The following is a 19,609-nucleotide window of genomic DNA, read 5'->3' as shown; positions in this document are numbered from 1 at the left end:
TATGGCTAAAATTAAATCATCTTTTTTGAGGGCTGAGGACCAAGCACATTAGTGGGGACTGAATCCAGGCTCTTACAAGCCAGGGGTAAGAGGTTTCACAGGCTTGGCTGCCCCAAACACACATCCTCAGACAGCTAAGGAAAATGAGTACCATCATTCCAATTCTTTGGGAGAAATGAGGGGAAATGAACTTTCTTTGTAATTGCTGTGTATCTTAATTACAGTTTTTTAGAGGGACCACAGTAAGGAGAGGACACCTTTGCTCTTCAGTGAAATGGAGAGACCTTGCTGGCTGATGAAGCAAAGTCACAGCACACAGCATTTGTTATCGATACCCTTAAGAGCTGGTCAAGGCTCTGCTCCTTGCGGCAGCACCAAGCAGCCATTTGCGGAGCTGGTGGGGAGGCAGCATGGCCTGGGAGGGCTCCTGCCCCACTCCCATGGAGCCGGGGCTGCTGTCAGCCAGGTTTCCTGGTCACCTTTCACAGGCACAGCTCCATGGGGGATGTTCTCTGGCCACTGAGCTGCATAGCATTTCTGCATTTGCCTGCATGACTGAATCCGTCCCTTGCTGTGTGATGTGCCAGTATCCCTGTCTCTCCTGCTGTAGCTTCACAGTCAATTTAAGCTGATCTAAGCATGAGCTGCAGTCAAAAGGGGGGCAACGAGTCCCACTGCCCTGACCTCAGATGCCATCTCTGTGCAAAAATGTGGCCTTGGCATCAGGTTTTAGACTAAAATATTCTCCTGAGAAAGTAAAGGTCCCCCCCGGGCCAAATTTCACATTTGCTTCTAGCTGCAATGGTATTAAAACAACACAGTGCAATGTATCAAAGAACAATTTAAAAACAAGAGAGTAATATCTTGTTGAATGCATCTGCTGTATATTTTTAAAAAGGGAATATGCAGTATGCCAACTTTTATTTATGCTTTTATTTATCGGGTAGTTTTGGGGGTTCTGGAGGACTTCAAGCATCCAACAGCTGCATTAGGATGCAAGTCCAGTGTGAAACCCTGTGAGTATTGGCATTGATCAAATGAAGAAGTACATGTCTGGAGCTGATGGTTTAAAATGTGACTCCAATAGGTCTCATAGATTCACATCCCAGAGGGTGAATGAAATCAATCCAGTGCCATTGATCTGCAGCCAGCTGTGATTTGTGGAGCCCTGTGGATGAGCAGTGAATACAAGCTGCTACCTGAACTGCCAGCTTGCTTCTGTTTGAGCCTTGAAAATAAATAATCTTTGACCAGAGACCAATTGTGATGGCTTTGGGTTAGGCTGGAAACATTTCTGCAAGTGCCACAAGGTACCCAACATGCCAGCAACAAGCAAAGTAAAAAGATATGCTGGAAGTGGAAAAAGGGCCAAATATCAAGGTGATCATAAGAAGTTTCAGAAAAGGAAGGTGAGGAAGATACGCGAGTTAACAGAGATGTAGAGAGACTGTTAAAAGGGGAGGAGATTTGGAGGAAGTTCAGAGAAGGGGAGGCGGCCAGACGGAGGTGTGGAAGATGAAACCTGTGAAGAAAGGCCAGCAGGAACAAGTCTGCTCCATTTAAAGAAGATACACACAAGGGACACAATCACCTGCAAATACACAGCAGGAACTTACAAAGCAGCCAGCAATCAGTCTTCAAAGAATGGACCTGATCTTTAAATAAACTAGTGAAGGGGAATGAAGGTGGAATAAATACCTGATTTATCATCTGGCAGCAGTAACGCAACTGTATTTTCTTCCCTGACCTTCTCTTCTCTGCCTCCTAAATCATAAAGTTCGGGGCAGGACCTTTACAGCTGAGTCTCTGTTGTGATACAAGAGGTTTTGTTGAGCTGCTGGCCTCCTGACTCAGCTGCTGTTTCAGACACATGCTTCTCAGGGGCTTCTCAAGCCCTGATTGAAAGGGACATGAGATCAAGGTGGAGGACTATTTTGGGACAGCAGAAAGCAGGTAGAGGACTTCTACAGAACAGGACAGCATTTCACTGAAGAGCAATAGGACCTGTTTGTTTCTCTGGGACCAGGGATTTCTCCTTGCCTTACATAGCAGGTTTCTGGAGTCCTTCAGAAAGGCAGTTCTGAACTTGCCTGAATATAACCATTGGGCTCCACTTTGTTTTAAGGCGGGACCCACCAAACCCAAGGGTTAATCCCAATTATGAGTGCATTGACTGTTTCCTGTGCCCATAAGAGTGAGCAAATACCTTCATCCCTTTCAGTTTGCAGTTCATGCCTCCTTCCACTCCGCCTCTGAAACCTCTTTTGCCCCAGCTATCTGCCTGTGCTCCCTGTGTGCCTGCAAACCCTCCTGCTGCCTTCCCAAGGCTCCTCAGGAGGGGTAAAGCAGGTGGGAGGAAGACAAACCAACCCACTTTTGTCAGGAAATAACAACTAACATAGTTGACTAAAAAGCCCACTTTCTGTGAAGTTTAAGTGCTGTAACAGTTAGCTTTACCAGGCAGCCAGGTCCACCCAGGTCTCTCTAGCAGTGCATGAGCTGGGAAGGTCATGTTTCCTCCAACAGCCTCCAGTTCCTTGCTTGCATAGCATCAAAGGCACTCCTCTCTTTTCCACACCACCTGCACAAAGACCAAAGGAGCTCATCCTTCTTCCTGGACTTGAAAAAACGTAGGGCCGTTGCTGTAATGAATCCCATCTGATTCTGCTGCCAGAAGCCACCCCGGCATAAACCCAGGTGCTTTGGGAATGTGGCTCATACAGCAAGCCATGTCTCTCCTGAAGGAGAGAGAGGCTATGTAAATACCATGATTATAGCAGCTGATACCTGATACTGTTTTTAAGCAGGACCCTTTAGGAATGCAGATGAAGGCCCTTAGACCAGGGTGAAATTAGATCTGAGCTCTCTGTCTATTCACATCTCTAAAATGGCATAGGGAAAAAATCTCCCTTTCACTGCTGGTGGGTGAGGTCCTGATATGAACATAGCGGGGCCAGGCTTTCATCTGGGATGGGTTGTCTTTTCTCCAAGGTCTGGTGTATAGATTTAATACAGAAAACTGTGTGTGCATTTGTTTTCATGGCGTGTTGGGGCATTGCTCACCACTTACACTGTATGCTGTCCTCCAAGCAAAGCCATATGCTGCTGCTGGTATTGTTCAGGGCTGTGAACTTTCACAGGTCATCACTTGCAGCACGAGCAGATTAGCAGAGAGAGGAACAGAAAGTAGGACTTGGCACTCTCTCCTAGGAATAGAGGCATTTCCTTGTTTCATAAAGTATTATGAACATATATAGATTCAAGACTTGGTTAATTTCTTAAAATCTCAGTGAGAGGAGGTCAGATAAATGTTTTCCTTGCATAGATCTCAAAGACAGTATGTGTGGCGTAAAGTTCATATAAGTATTTTGCTAGTAACATCTGCTAAAATTATCTGTGCAGTAGAGTGAATGGCGGCAGGTCACAACAAAGCATAAAGATGTGGGTTTTTTTCTTTTCTTTCTTGTTTCCCTATGACTTCTCCAGAGTTTTCCACCATGTTCGGAAAGAAGAAGAAAAGGCTTGAAATTTCTGGGCCCTCTAACTTCGAGCATCGGGTTCACACTGGCTTTGACCACCGGGAGCAGAAGTTCACGGGACTACCTCAGCAGTGGCACAGCTTGCTGGCAGACACGGCCAACAGGCCAAAGCCTATGGTGGATCCCTCATGCATCACTCCCATCCAGCTCGCGCCTATGAAGGTATCGTGCAAAGTCACCTTTGAATTTCCAAACCTACCTTTGATTGCATGTAACCTTAATGAAGTAATACCAGTAGTGGCTGTCTTGGGAGGCAGGCAGGGCTGGGGAGTGTGCAAGTACAGATTGAGCTACAAATCCAAATATTTAATAGCAGAGCTGCAAGGAAGAAGAGTTATGTGTATAAAACTTGTACAAATGTCCCAGAAGAGTGTGAGTCATGGGTCTTGCAGGGGCCTTGCCTTTGTGCTCCCGGGCTGCAGAAGGAACAGCTCCAAGTTGCAGTGCAGGCACAAACCAATGCAGCATAAAGCTTCTTGATAATTAATTTAAGAACGGTGCTTTAGGCAAAGGCAGTTTGGAGCAAGGGAGAGAGGGAAAAGCACACCGAAGGAAAAAAAGCCTAAATTGCTTGTTCAGCGGGGCGAGATGCTCAGGGAGGGATCTCACTGCCACCTGCCACTGCCTGGAGGGGGTAACACAGGTGATGGAGCTGAGCTCCTCACCGGGTGGTAAAACAATGGGAAACAGCCCCAGGTTGTGGCTTGAGAGGTTCAAGCTGGACAGCTGGGGAAAAAAACTTGGCGCAGAGGACGGAGCAGCACTGGACAGGGCACTAGCGTGGCTCTGGGATTCCTGTCCTTAGAGGTACAGGATTCTGGTAGACAAACTTGCCCTGATTTAGCAGTATTTCTGGGATTGCAGATCCTGACATCCCAGTAAATCACACCTGTGTGCTGCTGGTAGCCTATACCCCTCAGGCCATGTACATCTTGCCATCATGCAGCTGCAAAATAAATTTAGGATTTCATTTTTATGTGGATTTTTCTGCAGCCAGAGAAAATCAGATAATCCCGAGAGCACAGACCCTGTATTTATATTTGGTAAGTGCTCTTTGCTAAATTTATGTATTTACTGCCTGCTCCTGAAGGACACTCATCACTTGCTGATCAAGCCTGCTGGGTATTGCTACAGGACGAGGGGGATAAAACCAAAGTTTTTGTTGTTTTTTTTCCTGTAATAATATATCTTATTGAATAAGAGGCCCACAATAATGAGGAAAAAAGTAGTCAAACCTTTTCCTGCTAGGGGAGGAGAGCAACTTTGTTCCACAGCCCTTCTTAACACCAAAATATTCCTGCATGTTTTGATATGGATGCATAAAGATGTTTTAAAATGAAAAAAAAATCAGTTTACTATCCTGCAGCAGTACCATCTCTTTTCTGCATTTCTGGAGCCATTAATCTGTAAGTTTAAAAAGTTTTAAAACACATTAGCTTTCTCAACACCATACAGGCAATACAACTCTGGGTCTTGGCCTGGGAATGAACATATGCCTAGCTTGGTTCATGTGCAGAGTCCCACTGAAGTGGAGTGTGAAGCATCAAGCCCCAAATGAGTAATCGCCCCGTTCTGAAGTGGAGAAAATCACGGTCAGTTTTTCCAAGATCTATATATATGTGTATATCAGGGATGCACTTCTGAACTAAACCATTCCCTACCAGCTGTGGCCAGGAACCAAAATGCAGCTCCTGAGTCAAGTTTTGTTGTTCCAGTGTAGCCTTGGGCTGTGGTGGGCCTTAATGCTGCTGTGCATCCCATGGCATCATCCCAGGATGCGTGTCCCGGGGACAGGATGCCTGCAGCCTGGTCCCCATCTCGACAGTGGCTGTGGGGCTGAGCACAAACAACCCATCTGTGGAGCGACCCACCCGAAAGGTTTTCTGTGCAGATGGAAGATGTGAATTTGGAAGCAGATTACTCAAATTGCAGTTAATTGCATACCACTGCTCCAAAGGTGTAATTAGACAAGGAATTTGGGTTAAGACTGAAGGGTTCAAGAAATTGTGCCTTCACCCTCCAGTTACTTTCCCTATCCGAGACTCAATTACAGCCTGTTGAAATGGGCCTTCATAAAAGTGCTAGAAAAAACAGGTTAGTTTTAATAGCAACTAAAAGGCATTGGATGTCATCTGAGAATTTCCTTTTAACTCTATTGCAAGATATCATTTAACCGTGTATTTATTAAGAATTAACATGCCTTCTTTTGATATAACTTAACTCTTGGAAAGAAACTGAGTTCTGGCCACTTTAAGAATATTTAATGTTGCTAAACTAGTTCAGCATTGCCATTTAATTTAGATGAACTTTTTTATGTGTGCGCATGCGCCAGCAGCACCTTTAGTTCCATTGAAAGGTTGTTTAGGCACTGAGGATTTCATAACTTCAGTGAGAACTGAAGATTTAAAATACACTTGGAGTTGGTGAAGATACAAACCTCAGATTCCGAGATCTTAATGCTGTTTGCAACTTTCCTCCTTTCTACCCAGCAGTTGGTAGTTTTATTAACACACTTGTGAGGGCACTGAGGTGTAGTAGATTGATAATTGTGTCCTGAGTCACAGTATTAAGTCAGGCTGAGGCATTTGACCAGAGTTAGTTCAAGCTGTGGTTTCAGGTCATACAGCAGCCTTGTAACACCGCTGTTCTGCACTCCCAAATTTATTCTGTGTTTGATTACTTCAGTATTGACTACCCGTATGCTGTGAGGCAGAAATGTTCCTGCTAATAGGTGCTCCTTTGTGACTGAAGAGTAGCACAGATCATGGAGGTAGACTTTTGAGAGCACGATTTCTTGTTTTTGAGGCAGAACTGGTGTTTGCTTGCTTTGGGCTTCACCCAAAGCTGAAGCAGAGGAAGGGAAAGACTTTTTCTTGGCTTATGTAGGTTTTGCAGCTTCCCCAGATAACAGTGTGTGTTTGTTTCTCAGTCTGCAAAGCAGATAGGATCTGATGGTACACAACGTACCGCTTTAGGTAAAACCAATAAACGATAAATATTCTCACTGCTTCATCTATATTCAAAGGCAGCAGCAGCAATGACAATCAGGCAGTGCCTTGGGCTCCCAAATATCCTGGGGGATGTCATCACCCTGCCTCTGTGTTGGCTGGGATGAAAGGCTTGTAGTGCTTTTGCACGCGGGTGGCGGCGGCTTGTCATGGTAATATCAGTGTTGGAATCCAAACCTGAGCTGACTGTACAAATTCATTCATTTCAAGTACAAGGAGAGACAATAATGGGATTCCCCTTCCTGGTGTGGGTGACCCAGATACCAGCTGAGTGTTGTGTATTTCAGATGCTAACATGAGTCAGTAAAGCACAGCAGAAAATTTTATGAAAAATGGAAAGCAGCAGTGATCTTGATAGGTTTGGGGTGTGGAGACAGGGGGGTTCCAAAAAAGGCCAATTTTTCACAGAAAACATCTCCGCATGAAAAATGTAAATTAGCTGTGTCTTCCTGTACAATAGGTTTCATGAAGTCTGAGATCCTGATGCCAGGCCTCTCGGTCCTCTTGCTTCAGTACTTTATAGTTGTCCCATGTGTACCTGGAGCTCATGGTTTGCGTGTTTGCTCCAAGCACACAATATGCTTGGCTTGTCATCACCGTTATGCTACACAGGAGCTTCAATTTGTTGCCACCCTTTGATTTTTGGAAAGCTTCAGAATCAATAACTAAGCAAATACATTGTCCTTAGGCAGCAAAATTCATTCTTCACTCTGCTCAAAATATTAGGAATATTAGGAAAACAAACACCAGAACCATTCTTTTGGGGATTTTGCCAGAAGAATTTAGCATTGGCTTTATAAAGATGCTCCATTAAGATGTTTGAATGTCTGCTGCTGTCAGTGGGACCAGGACAGCACTGAAGACTTGTTAAAATTCCTTCTTGTGTTTCCCAGTGTAGCAAACAGCTGAGCATCTTCACTTCTGTCAGTTACTGAAGGAAAAAAACACCACACTGGGGTTATTTTTCAGTTGTCTGTGCTGGTACATGCATGCCATCGCTTTGATTTTGTTAATGCTTTGAGCAGTCTCACCCATCCACACCATCAGCAAGATCAAGGTACCCAACTTGAGGTTGACATTCTTGTCCTGGAGCAAGGAGGGAAGTGGCTGTGAGTGTCTGGGTGGCCAAAGACATAGTAGAGGCATCAAGAGGACTGGATCCTTCCTTGTGGGACTTCTGCATGTTCTTTTCCCCTGAGCACATTGCAAAAAATCCAACCATGTTGACGTTTCCTGAATCTCCCCATTTTCTTCCCTTGATAAGACCGGGTGTGGGGGGATGAGGGCTTTCACTGCCCCATAGTATCTGACATGAACTGAGATGGGCATTAGCACAGCTCGGTGATGCAGAGGGGTCAGTGTTCAGCCAGCAAAGGCAGAGCAAGACCCTCAGCTTCACATCGATGCTGTGTTGTCACGCAAAATGGATGAAGCCTCTTCTGTAATGTGTGTATTGAGCTGCCTTAAAAGTAGAGAAAACAACATTCTTCCCATCAGTTCACCAAAATGCCCTTGAATGCCCCACAGCTGGGCTGAGATGCACATTAATTTGAGATGCACATTAATTATGCTATTAATCTGCAGCAGTTCACTTACCTGGTGTCCTGCAATCCATGGGTGTTGCAGGGCAGAGAATTTCTGTAAGGGACAGACCACACGGTCACTGGCTTTTCTCTTTCTTTCATCCTCTTTTTTCAGTGGTCTAATCTGTATGTTTTGTCTTATTAATTTTAATTTTTCTCACTTCTGCCTCTCAAACCTTGACCCTGATCCTGGCGAGTTAACTGTAATTTTAAAAACTTTTCTAAGCTTCTACTGCTATATTTTAGCCTCTCTACTACACAGGGAAAAAATAATGAGAAAATGAGTTACTGGTCATGGCCCTTTTAACAGCTTTGACATGAAAATAAAGCCTCTGTTTACTGTGCTTGTTGACAGAGGAAAAGCAGATATTTCTCTTCCCCATCCTATTTGGCCTCTTAAAGCATTTTGAGACATGAAATTCAAGCCTCGTTTAAGGTGTCATTCCTACATTTATGGAGGAATATGGACCTACATAGATGGAGGACACCGATTGTTCGCACAGAGCTGGGCACAGTGATGCTGAGTGGCCGAAGACCTCAAAGAGAGGAGATGAGCAGGGGTCCTTGTCTGGGCTTGAGCAGTCAGAAATGTCCAGCTCTCATTAGGTGACCCTCAGCCCTCTCCTCCTGCGTGGAAGGGCACGGGGGGAAATGCCTGACCAGGAAAAGAGGGTTTAGAAATAGAGCTGCTCAAAGACTTTGCCCTCTCTTGGGGGCAGGTGGACAAAGCCTTCCCAGATTTTTACCTCTCCTTCTTGGTAGCTCCTCCTTGTACCTGCTCCTCCCACAGAATCATATAGGTTGGAAAAGACCTAGAAGATCATGCAGTCCAACCATTGACCTCACACTGACCATTCCCAACTCCACCAGATCCCTCCGTGCTGGGTCAGTCTGACACTGGTGCAGGGATGGGGACTCCACCACTGCCCTGGGCAGCCCATTCCAACACCCAATAACCCCTTCTGGAAAGAAATGATTCCTAAAAGCCAGTCTAACCCTGCCCTGGCACAGCTTGAGGCCATTCCCTCTTGTCCTGGCGCTGGCTCCTTGGCTCAAGAGACTCATCCCCAGCTCTCTGCACCCTCCTTTCAGGGAGTTGTAGAGGGCGATGAGGTCTCCCCTCAGCCTCCTCTTCTCCAGACTAAACCCCCCAGTTCCCTCAGCCGTTCCCCATCAGACCTGTGCTCCAGACCCTGCACCAGCTCCGCTGCCCTTCTCTGGACACGCTCGAGTCATTCAATGGCTTTTTTGTAGTGAGGGGCCCAAAACTGAACACAGAAATCAAGGTGCAGCCTCACCAGTGCCAAGTACAGGGTAAGATCCCTTCCCTGTCCCTGCTGGCCATGCTATTGCTGACACAAGCCAGGATGCCATTGGCCTTCTTGGCTACCTGGGCACACTGCTGGCTTCTGTTCATCCGGCTGTCAGTCAAAACCCTCAGGTCCCTCTCTGACTGGCAGGTCTCCCGTGGTACCTCTGTCCCATCTACAGTCTGAAGTTCTTGCGCAAATGTTGGCTTCCATCCCACCAGGATGCTGTGGACCTACAGCACTGCTTTGGCCGTGACAGGACTTGGAAGGCTGCTGACATCTTGTGGGCCTTCCTTGTAACCACATCATGAAAATTCATGCTTAATGTCTCACGGTTCCTAATTACATGCTTTGCAATCGCATATTGGGCCTGGCGCATGCTCAGCCGAGAGGAGAGAAGGTGGAAGGGGCGTCTCCAGAAAGTGCAAGAACCAACACCATACGAAATTCTGGGTGAAAGGAAGATGTTTTGCTAGCAAGCCTGGTTGAGCAGCGGGACAGCAGCCAGGAGGGGCTGTGGGATCTCAGCCTTTGGAGAGGGCAAAATTTGATGGATGGTGCCCTGAGCAGCCTGACTGGATTTTGACATTAGCTCTGCTCTGAGCGGGAGGTTGGACTGGATGACCTGCAGAAGTCCTTTCCAGCCTCAGTTCTTCCATGATCATCTACAGGTGATTACGGTCAGATTTGCAATTGTCCTGTAAGGCAGCCCCACTTTCATTTTATTGTGATCACTAAACACAGTGCCACAAGAAACTACAGAAACATATTTAAGTAGAAGCTTTTCTTTCAAAGCGATAATGCTTCACTCTTGAGGGCTATTTGATGTACCATGTTTTTAAAGTGACAATACAATACTACTTCAGTTAATCTCCATACCCCCTTGTACAGATATAATACAAATATGCCACCTAGTGTCCATGGATGCATTTTACTGCAACATTGGCTTGGTGTGAGAAGAGCCATTGCCAATTTTGTGTAATCTTACGGGAAATTTATCACTGTACAAATAAAAATCAACCACAGTACAAATAAATGGAAGAAGCACACAGCTCAGAAGTTTTTTATCATTTATATCACTAGGTTAATTTGTTCTCATACGTATTATGAGAACAGTGTACTCAGAGAGCATATGTACTGTGAGAACTATGGTTTTATTTCTGATTGTCTGATTTCAGAAAACTATAGGTTTTTACGTAAGTCATTTAGAAGAATATTGCTGCTGCCTGTGAAGTTGAGTTTGACAAGAGAGAAAATGACTGAATAAAAGAATAGGAAGAAATGTTTCAGATAAGTAGTTCATTTTATGGAAAATGCAGTTTCACTGTAAAGAGTGTTGGCTGGAAGAGGATACATTTTGGAGATCAGAAATTGTTTGTTTCAGGGTTTTATGTGAAAATACTGAAATACTTTGATTGTGAAGATCAAAGCAGCCTTGGATGTAAAGTGCCCTGGGAAGCAGCCCAGAGCAGGACTGTTACAGCGACTCATCTTCTGGCACCGCCATGGCAGGAGCTGCCTGTCCCTCTCCACCGATGGACCCTGGGCAGGGTGGTCAGGTGAGATGAGAAACTGCCCAGGGACAAAAGTAAAGTTAGAAGACAGCTATTGCTCCAGTGATAACTAGTTTCTCTTTTTCTTGCACCCTCCTCAGATCTGCATATCCACATGCATTCACTGACATTAATACATCTTCATCTCTGTTAAGAGTACATTAACTAAACCTGTCAGTGTTTAAGAGGCATTTGGACAATGCCCTTAACGTGCTTTAACTTGGTCAGCCCTGAATTGGTCAAGCAGTTGGACTAAACGATTGGTTTAGGTCCTTTCCAACTGAAATATTATTCTCCTCTTTTCTCTCCTCTCCCTCTCCCTCTCCCACTTATAACTGATGCATTCTCAGTTCTTCTTTATAGTTTTGAGTTTCTACCTTTCTGAACAGCAAAGTTCCCAATCAGCTTTTTAGTAGCAGCTCTTTCATTTTCATACCACTGCATTTCACACTATTGAAGCACTTCATCCAGCCTGACTGGAAATTGTTTTTCTAGAGCCTCATTTGGAAAAGAAAAACCAGCATCATTATCAGGAGTTACTTTATCTGAACCCGTAGCAGTAATAGACAGCAATATAGATTACAGCCTTCTGTGAGCAGAAGTAGTTTTCTCCGATATGATTAGTAAAAGAATGTTTTTAAAAATGCTGTTTGCATCAGCATTGTGATTCTAAGTAGTGTTGGAGGAATCTTGCAAGGGCAAGCTTTAGTTCTGTTAATGAGAGCTTATGTGGGTGAGCAGAACTTTTCAATATGCTAAGTAAAGATTGAGAGTAAATTTAGTTCACAGTCTACATCTGCTGGGGCAGACTAGCCTGCTTTAGAGCTCAAAAACCATGTTAACCTATAGGTCTACACATAAAAGGGGCAAACTCTCAGTGTCAGCATTTCAGAAATTGAATCTGGTCTCCTCTGGGAATACCAGACTAGGAATACTCTCCAGGTAGCACTCTATAACCTGAAATGAGCCAGGAATTAGATGCTGAGCAAGGACACTCGTAATCAGGTTCTTTTTTTAACGTGGAAGTTAGTCCCTGAAGACAAATTTATAGGAAACTGTTCCAGTAACTCCTCTTACTGCTTGCCTGCCCTGATAAATGCGCCATGCTCCTAGCTTGCTGCCTGGAGGTGGAGCGCTCTGGCTCCATCACTGCTACCATGGCTGTTGTTTCCTTCCCATTCATTTAGCCAAGCTTTTTGCCTCCAAAACTTTCCCTGCACTGACCCATAAGATCACTGAGGTCAGAAGCAGGGTTTTGGGCAGGTGGAGGTGATGCTTTGGGGCGGCTGCTGCAGCAGTAGGGTCTTTCTGGTTTCTGCACCATGGCAGTAATACCTCAGAGCAAAGCGTGGAAGATAAATGGTAAAATGTAACCAGTAAATGCTCTCCCCAGTAACCATGTAGAAAAGCTGAATGTGTTTTACCAAGCTTCAATCAAATAATGCAGTGAGCTCTTGCGTGGCTCAACTGAGAAAGCTGATGGAGTAAAACACCCTGGGAAATTTATTTCCATGGACTGGCCAAACTTCCAATAGTGCTGCTGGAGTCCCTCAGGTATAAAATTGCATTGATGTTAGAAAATTTCATTGGTGGCCAGCGAAGGGAAACACTAGGTGGCAGCAAGAAATAGAAATTAATCTCCCCGCATGTTGGACACAGCAGAAGTAATGAGAAATCTGCTTGGCCATCGCAGTAGTATTTGTTCAAGGTAGAGGTTTTAGACCACTTCATAACAGGTCTGTGGAGGGGATTTCCATATAAATTTGGTCACGCAGCATTTGCACTCCACATCGGCACTAGGGCAGTGTTTGATGCTTCCATTTAACCATGTAATGACAATAATCATTAAGTAACTACACGTTCTGCACATCTCCACGATATATTTGTTCCTAGGTCTACTAATGACCTTGTTTTGGTCCGTTGTAGTCCAAGAACATAAACCATACTGGTTATAGTTCCATTAAATTATATGCTATACTATAACCAAACAGCCAAATTTATTCAATCCCAGCAGCATTTAGCTACAAAAAGAATAGTAGGATCAGGGGGGAAATAAGTGTTGCCAAACAGCTCACTTACCTGTGGAGCCAAAGCTCCAGGTATAAATGTGTTTTTTCTATCTCCTGCTCTGACAGGATTAGATCTGGGCTTTGGTGACTCTCTAGGAATTTGAAAGTGCTTTGCTGCTCTTTCTTGTCTTTCCCTTCACACAGGATCCAATTACACCAGACAAGTGCTGTATATTACAGGGGAATAACTCTGATTTGCCTGCAGAGACTTTTAAATGCCTTTTCTGTTGTCTGTGGGATGAACTGTGCAGGCCAGAAAAAAAACCCAAAACGATAACAGGTCTTTTGAGAGAGAAAAGTGAACAGAAGAGAAATATTCAGGATGAGCGTTTCTGCTTTTTAATTGCCAAGATCTGATCCAACAGGCTTTAGTTAGCTGTCAGGATCACAGAGTTAAAAGAATAGCAAGAGAATGTGAATTTTACTGAATTTTTACAGTTTTGTAGTCTGAACAAAACAGTAATTGCTATGTGTGTCCTAGTTTGCATTTAATAATGCACTGAGCACAGTGCAAGCAAAGATGCTTATTGCTAAGACTTATACTTCTATATGAAATAGCACTTCCCAGGAGCGTTGGGATATATAGGTGTAGAAAACTGGTTTAAACATGCCAGCTTTTATGAACTACCCCAGGAAAACACTCTGGGGCAGGACATCAGGTCTGACTCCCATCCCACACCTCGGGCCAGGGGAAGCAGCCCCATTTCTCTCTTGTCAGCAGTGACTGCACAGTCCTTCTTCTTCCCGACTTCCCGTGCTGTGCAGGGCAGGTTGGAGGAAGGGGAGCGAGCAGCACTTTGTCAGGCAGATTAATTTATTAAGCATGTCAGGACCAATCTGCCGCTGGGGACGGAGTACACTTGGCAGCAACGCAGACCAGCAAATTGAATCAAATTGAGATTACCCTAGAAATGTTTCAGCAGTTTCTTGTAAATGAGATATTGTGGTGCTGTGCCGGGCATCACCGCTGCAAGTTACTCTGCTACGGAGCATCCTCTCAAATCTTCTGCCTCAGTTCCTGTCAAGAAGGTGTTTGCTTTGCACTTCTCATTTACAAGAGTGAATAATTAAAACATCCATTCAGGAAGCTCCTCATGTCTTTCCTCTCACCTGCCTTGTAAATTTGACCTAACTGATAGATCTCTGCACAGGGACACTCTTGGCTTTATGTCCATGTTTGCAGGTGAAAATTGCTCAGTGGGAGTTAGAACCACTTACTTAGGGCATTCCTACTGCTGCATTTCCCATTTCATAGCTGTCCTTGAAAATGAGAATTAATACACTTTCTTGGAAGAAAGAATAGTGCAGTTTACAATATATATGAAATTATATTGTGTTTTTATTTTGCTAATACAAATTTCTAAATTCTCTGAAATCAGAGTGAGGTTTCAGAATATGAAGGAGCACATAATACTCAAGAGACATCAATCGTATTAAAAAGCACACCTTACATGTGTGTGGCCAGGAACACACAGTTTTAGTGAAATACCTTGAAACTCCCTCCCTGCTTTTTAAGGCTATGGAACTGAGGCATTTTTCAGCATGGCACTGGCTGCAGGGTTATTTCTCCTGCTGTACCTTAACGGTCCCTTCCCTGCCAGCATGGCCAGCGCACCGCACACATCATCCCGTTCTTCCTTGGTGTTTTAATCCCAGATACACAGGGCTGTGATTGCAGAGACTGCCTCAACCCTGAGTGGTCAGAGACGAGCCCCATCGATCTGCGAAAAGCCGGCTGCGTGGCGCTTGGGTCTGAGGCACTCAGCAGCAGCTTCTTCTGCTCACTGCCTTCGCCTCATGATTTATGAAGTGGGAGGGGAATTCACAACGCTGCGCTGCGGCTTTGCAGAGTGCAGGGAGCTTCTCGAGCTGGCCTCCGTACACTCTGAAACAGAAATGTCAGCTTTGTCTTCAAAGCAAATATAAAAAATATAAATATATAAAGCCTCCTGTGCAGTGGTAAATCACTTCAAAAAGTAATAGAGTTTAAACTGTTTGTTCTAAATTATCAGACTGTCAAAATCCTCGTTTTATTAAAAGCAGGGAGATGACCGCAACCACAGCGGGGTGACCCAAGCGCCTCTGCCCTCTTAAGCAAGCGCCCCACTGTCAGAGCTGTCAGATGAAGGCAATTACTTCCCTAGCATAAAATTTTATCACACTGGAATTTACTTAAATATTTCAGAAAAGCTCAATCAGACCACAGCCAGAAATCTTTCACTAAGAAAAAAAGCTCTGGGATCATTAATTGGGTTAATGCTCCATCAACCTTGCATTTGCTAATGGGCATGTTTAGGGCACGAGGGGAACTTCATCTGGGGAGATGTCATCTGAGCTACAGCGATGGCTTATGCTGTGGTGCGACTTCATGAGTTACAGACTGTCCCTCTCTTCAGGCTTTTTTAATTGGCTTTGTTGGTGGAGAGCAAACTGCATGCTCCACAGCCGCAGGCGGTGCTCCTGTATCACGGTGGTCATTAACAGTAAATGTACAAGGGGACGAGCGAGGCTGAAATGATGGGGCACTGTCTTTTACACCACCCATCCTACTGCGGGGTGCCTCTCCCCATGAAAATCCCACCCCAATGCCTTTGTGGCCCTTAGAGTAAAATCTCCAATGGTGTCATGTGCCTTGGTTGTAGAAATACTTTTTTTTAAGGCGTATCAGCCCCTGGGAAGACTCACACGATGTTGTGCCCCACTGGTTCCCAACACTAATCACATATAGATGTAAAATACTGACTGTGCCATAGAAACAGTGTCGGTGGGCACCTCGACATCAGCACTGCGTGGGAGACCCACAGCTCCCACAAAGCACAGCAATAGGTTATCAAAGCTGAAGTATCTGGGGAAGGTGGTTGTTGAGTGTTTGTTTAATTCTTGTGATTTCTCGTGCCTTTGTTGAAAAAAGTGGGTTTTATTTTCCTCACACCTCCCCCACATAAAAACCCGGAAAAATAAGAGTCTAGGCTGCAAATATTAGATGTAAGGACAACTGGCAGATACAGCGTTAAGGGTGGTAATGTCTGTCTTGTCACTGCAGACAGGGCTTCAGAAAACTCTGCAGCCTTTTGGGCTAACCCCGGGCTCCTCTAGAGGCCAAAATTTTCCCACTTCACTGCAGCTTCTCCACTGATGTGAATGGTGGCCCCAAGCTCAAAACGCTGGGCAGCAGAGTCAGTTCACCCCGGGTTTAAGACGCATTTTTGCAATGCGTTTTGCTTAGAAAACGCTGATGCCAGAACTGAAAGAGGCATCAGGATTGCTACCACCTCTTGCTTCATCTCCTGTTCACTGCACCTGCATCGTGGCTGAGGAAGAAGAGCTGTAGTGTGAAAGGCATCATTCCCACGTCTCTCCCATGGCACATAAGTCATCCAGGCAAAAGCCAGTTTGCAAGCCCAGATTTCTGAAGTACCAGTTAGAGACACGGGAGCTTTACTGTTTTATATTTAACTGCCCTTATTTTTTTTTTATTTGGATGTAAATCTGTTCAAGCCACACACAGCCCTTCCTGTAGTGAACTTTAGTCCTGGAGCTGTGACATGTCACAGGTTCCAGTCTGCTGCTGCCTTGGTGTTACAAAACTAAAAAAGAGTTGTGTTTCTTGTCAGGAAGGATTTCTGTCATATGGCCCGAACACCCCCAACTTTGCTTTTGTATTTTTTAGCTGCCCCGAAGTCAGCCCAGCATGAAAGTTTCGAGGTGCTGCCACTGCAAGGTTTCCCCATAACCCCCCAGGATGCTGCATGCATTCTGGACCACAGCTATACCTCAGTAAATCTTAATAAGCTTGCTTTACTTGCTTTACAACTTCCTGGGGGGGGGGGGAAATGAAAATTCTACTAGCACAGAGGCACTGGCAATGTGCTAGTAGAAAAACTAGCACAAAGCCACTGACGTGGTTCTGAAAGGGGCAGAATAAGATGTCTGGTGTTCATCAACAAGGCTGGCCACAGGCTTTCCGAGTCAGTGATCTTTTTCTTTTCCTGCCAGAAATGGACAAAATAGGAAAGTTTGACATTGATGGACAGACTTTATCCAGAATGTGACCAAAAAACCTACAGTCTTTGATGTGATTTGATACAGCTTTTTAGCTTAGCTGGTCCACTCTGTGTGCTGTTATGTGAAACAATTGCCATCAGCCTTAGGAATATGCAGCACTCTTAAGAAGGCAGTTAAAATTCCCGCAGTTAATGTTTTTGAGGAATTTCATCTTGTGGGACATTTTGGTTTTTCATTCCGTTCTGGGATAAAAGAAAATTTTGTAGTGTGCTACGGCCTATGAAATAGTAATTCTGTGGTTTTGAGATTCCTCTATTCCTCTCCCTGTGAAGTGCTTGTATCATTAATAAGTACACTAACTTCCTCAAAGTAAAACTTCTAATTCACATTTCACTTTCATTTTGTATGTCTGAGATCTGTGTATACATGTTACGTACAAAAATTGCATGTACTTGATGTGTTTTAAGTAGATCCAGAATTATTTTTGACATTATAATATTCTCTAATAGCATTTTACATGACATGTAACAATCATGTTTGTGTATTTAAAAATAAAGAAAAGAAGAACAAAAAGTTACTAGAATGTAGATATTTACGTGGAATTTTAAAACTAAATGTTTTGTTAAAGTTACTGTCAAAAGAATTACTGGTGAATGTGATGATAATGAAATGTTGCTCTTGTTGTTATGGCAACTAACTTTTAAAACTGCTGTGAACGGTGACAAATTACACAGTGCCGTTTTGGTTAGCCTTTTTTTATAGTTTTCCATCATTTTACTTTTGAAGAATTTTAAACAGCTGGCACTACTGTTGTTGTTAAGTATATTACCCTTCTCTCAGACTTTTAGCTGTATCTTTATTTTGATCCATTGAGTAATATGTGTTTTTCAGGCTGACTAAATTTTGTTTCTACATCATCAGTGTAGATCATCATCATCTACATCCTTCAATAATTAATATGTGGCCATGTCAGCGTTTTCCCAGCTTTTCTCCTATCCTGTGTTAGGTTAATTAATGTGATAGTGTTGGATGTATGCACCTGAAGGCTGCATATGACCAAGCTCAGCTCTCTGCTGTGCAGTGACTTTGCTGTGTGGCAGCAAAAAAAAAAAAATTCGGTGATGCCGATGCACGCTCAGAAACATGACTGCAGCGTAGATGGGTGTATTTCGTGGGTCTCCACGTAGCCGTTTGCAGCAGCAGAAACCTGATGATGAGGGCTCTTCTGACCTGTTCAGTCTAGCCCCTAAGGACAGGCCTCACCAAAACACAGTGCAGAGCTGAGCTCAGGGCAGCACCCGGGTAGCTCTTGCAGAAGCAAGCGGGAGATATTTTTGTGGAAATGGATGCACGGGAAGGAGTGTCTTGGACCTATCCCTCCTCCAAAGGAGAAATTATGAGAATGATTTCTTTTTTCACTCCATTGAATTTGGTAGAGAGACAAGGGCACAGTCCCGGATAGCCCGGCATTACACTTGCCCAAGCTCAGCATCTCTAGTCCGATATTAAGGAAACCAGAATGATGTGGGGGACCCCATACAGAAGAGGCAAATCAGCCTTTCTGAGGGAGGTATTTCTGAACTGATGTTGCCTGCAATGACCTTTTCCCCTTGGAAAGCACAGTGTTCCCTGCAGCAAGGTGTCAATACAGGTATCAGTTGCTTCTTCTGTCATAACACAAAACAGAAACTGTATGCTCTGCTGTTACCAGTATCTGTCCAGAGGTGAAAAACTTGTTGAATGATAGCGGGTGGACAGAGTAAAACCTGCTTTTTCGTGTCCAGTGATGTTGAGTCAGCTCTGGTGATGAGCACATCCCAGACGTGGCACGCGGCACATCCTGCAGCACCCCTGGTGCTCCCAGCTAGCAAAACCATGGAGGTGGGCTTGGCTGGGTTTTGCCTTGGGGGGTTTCATTTTTGTGTAATTTCTCCAGTACATGGGAAAGGTCCTAAGAGCTATCCCAAACAGGAATTTCTGGACCTCCTAGAAAGGGATTAGAGAAATTTTGTGAGGTGGGATCATGGCTCATGTGCTTAGACATTTCATAGCAAGGGGCAGGTAACAGGGCCTCATGCTCCTGGTTATGCTGGTTGACTCTATGGTGTAAAGTGCATCTTTGGTCCAGGGAGCACCCAGCTGAGGCATCCTCACTGATGAAATCTGCAGAACTCCTTCCACTGAGAGGGAACTATGTGATACCAGAAACAACCTTTTAAAAATTATTTTTATGGGGTGAATGAGAATATATAGCATCAGGAAGGAATTAATAACAGAAATTATATAAACTCTGAGGCTTCCAGGTGTAAACCAAGCTCTAAATTACAGGCTTCAGGAAGAAATGTTCTGACATACTTTCCTGTCTGTTGTATATTCCTTGTGACTAACTCTGAGTAATAGCCGTTTTGTAGACAGGCTGTAGATCAAAACTGGAGCAGATCCCATAGGACACTACTGGAGGATGCAGCGTGATAAACGACGTCTCTTCCCATCCAGCACCGTTTCTCGCCACATATCTGATGAGTTTCTATTGCAAAAGGCA

General features: G+C 44.4%; 1 protein-coding gene across 2 annotated transcripts in view; it reads left to right on the top strand.

The window, feature by feature from the left end:
* The window catches only part of PAK5 (p21 (RAC1) activated kinase 5), a 94,580-nt gene that overhangs the window by 47,233 nt on the left and 27,738 nt on the right, over positions 1 to 19,609 (top strand). For both annotated transcript variants that reach the window (XM_074914579.1, XM_074914661.1), the window contains one exon: positions 3,487 to 3,701. In XM_074914579.1, the coding sequence (XP_074770680.1) occupies positions 3,498 to 3,701 (204 nt within the window). In that variant the 5' untranslated portion in view covers positions 3,487 to 3,497. The remainder of the gene's footprint in view (positions 1 to 3,486; positions 3,702 to 19,609) is intronic.

The sequence above is a fragment of the Athene noctua genome, chromosome 1 (genome assembly GCF_965140245.1).
Source record: "Athene noctua chromosome 1, bAthNoc1.hap1.1, whole genome shotgun sequence".
NCBI lineage: Eukaryota > Metazoa > Chordata > Aves > Strigiformes > Strigidae > Athene > Athene noctua.
This window is presented reverse-complemented; position numbering and strand designations above follow the sequence as displayed.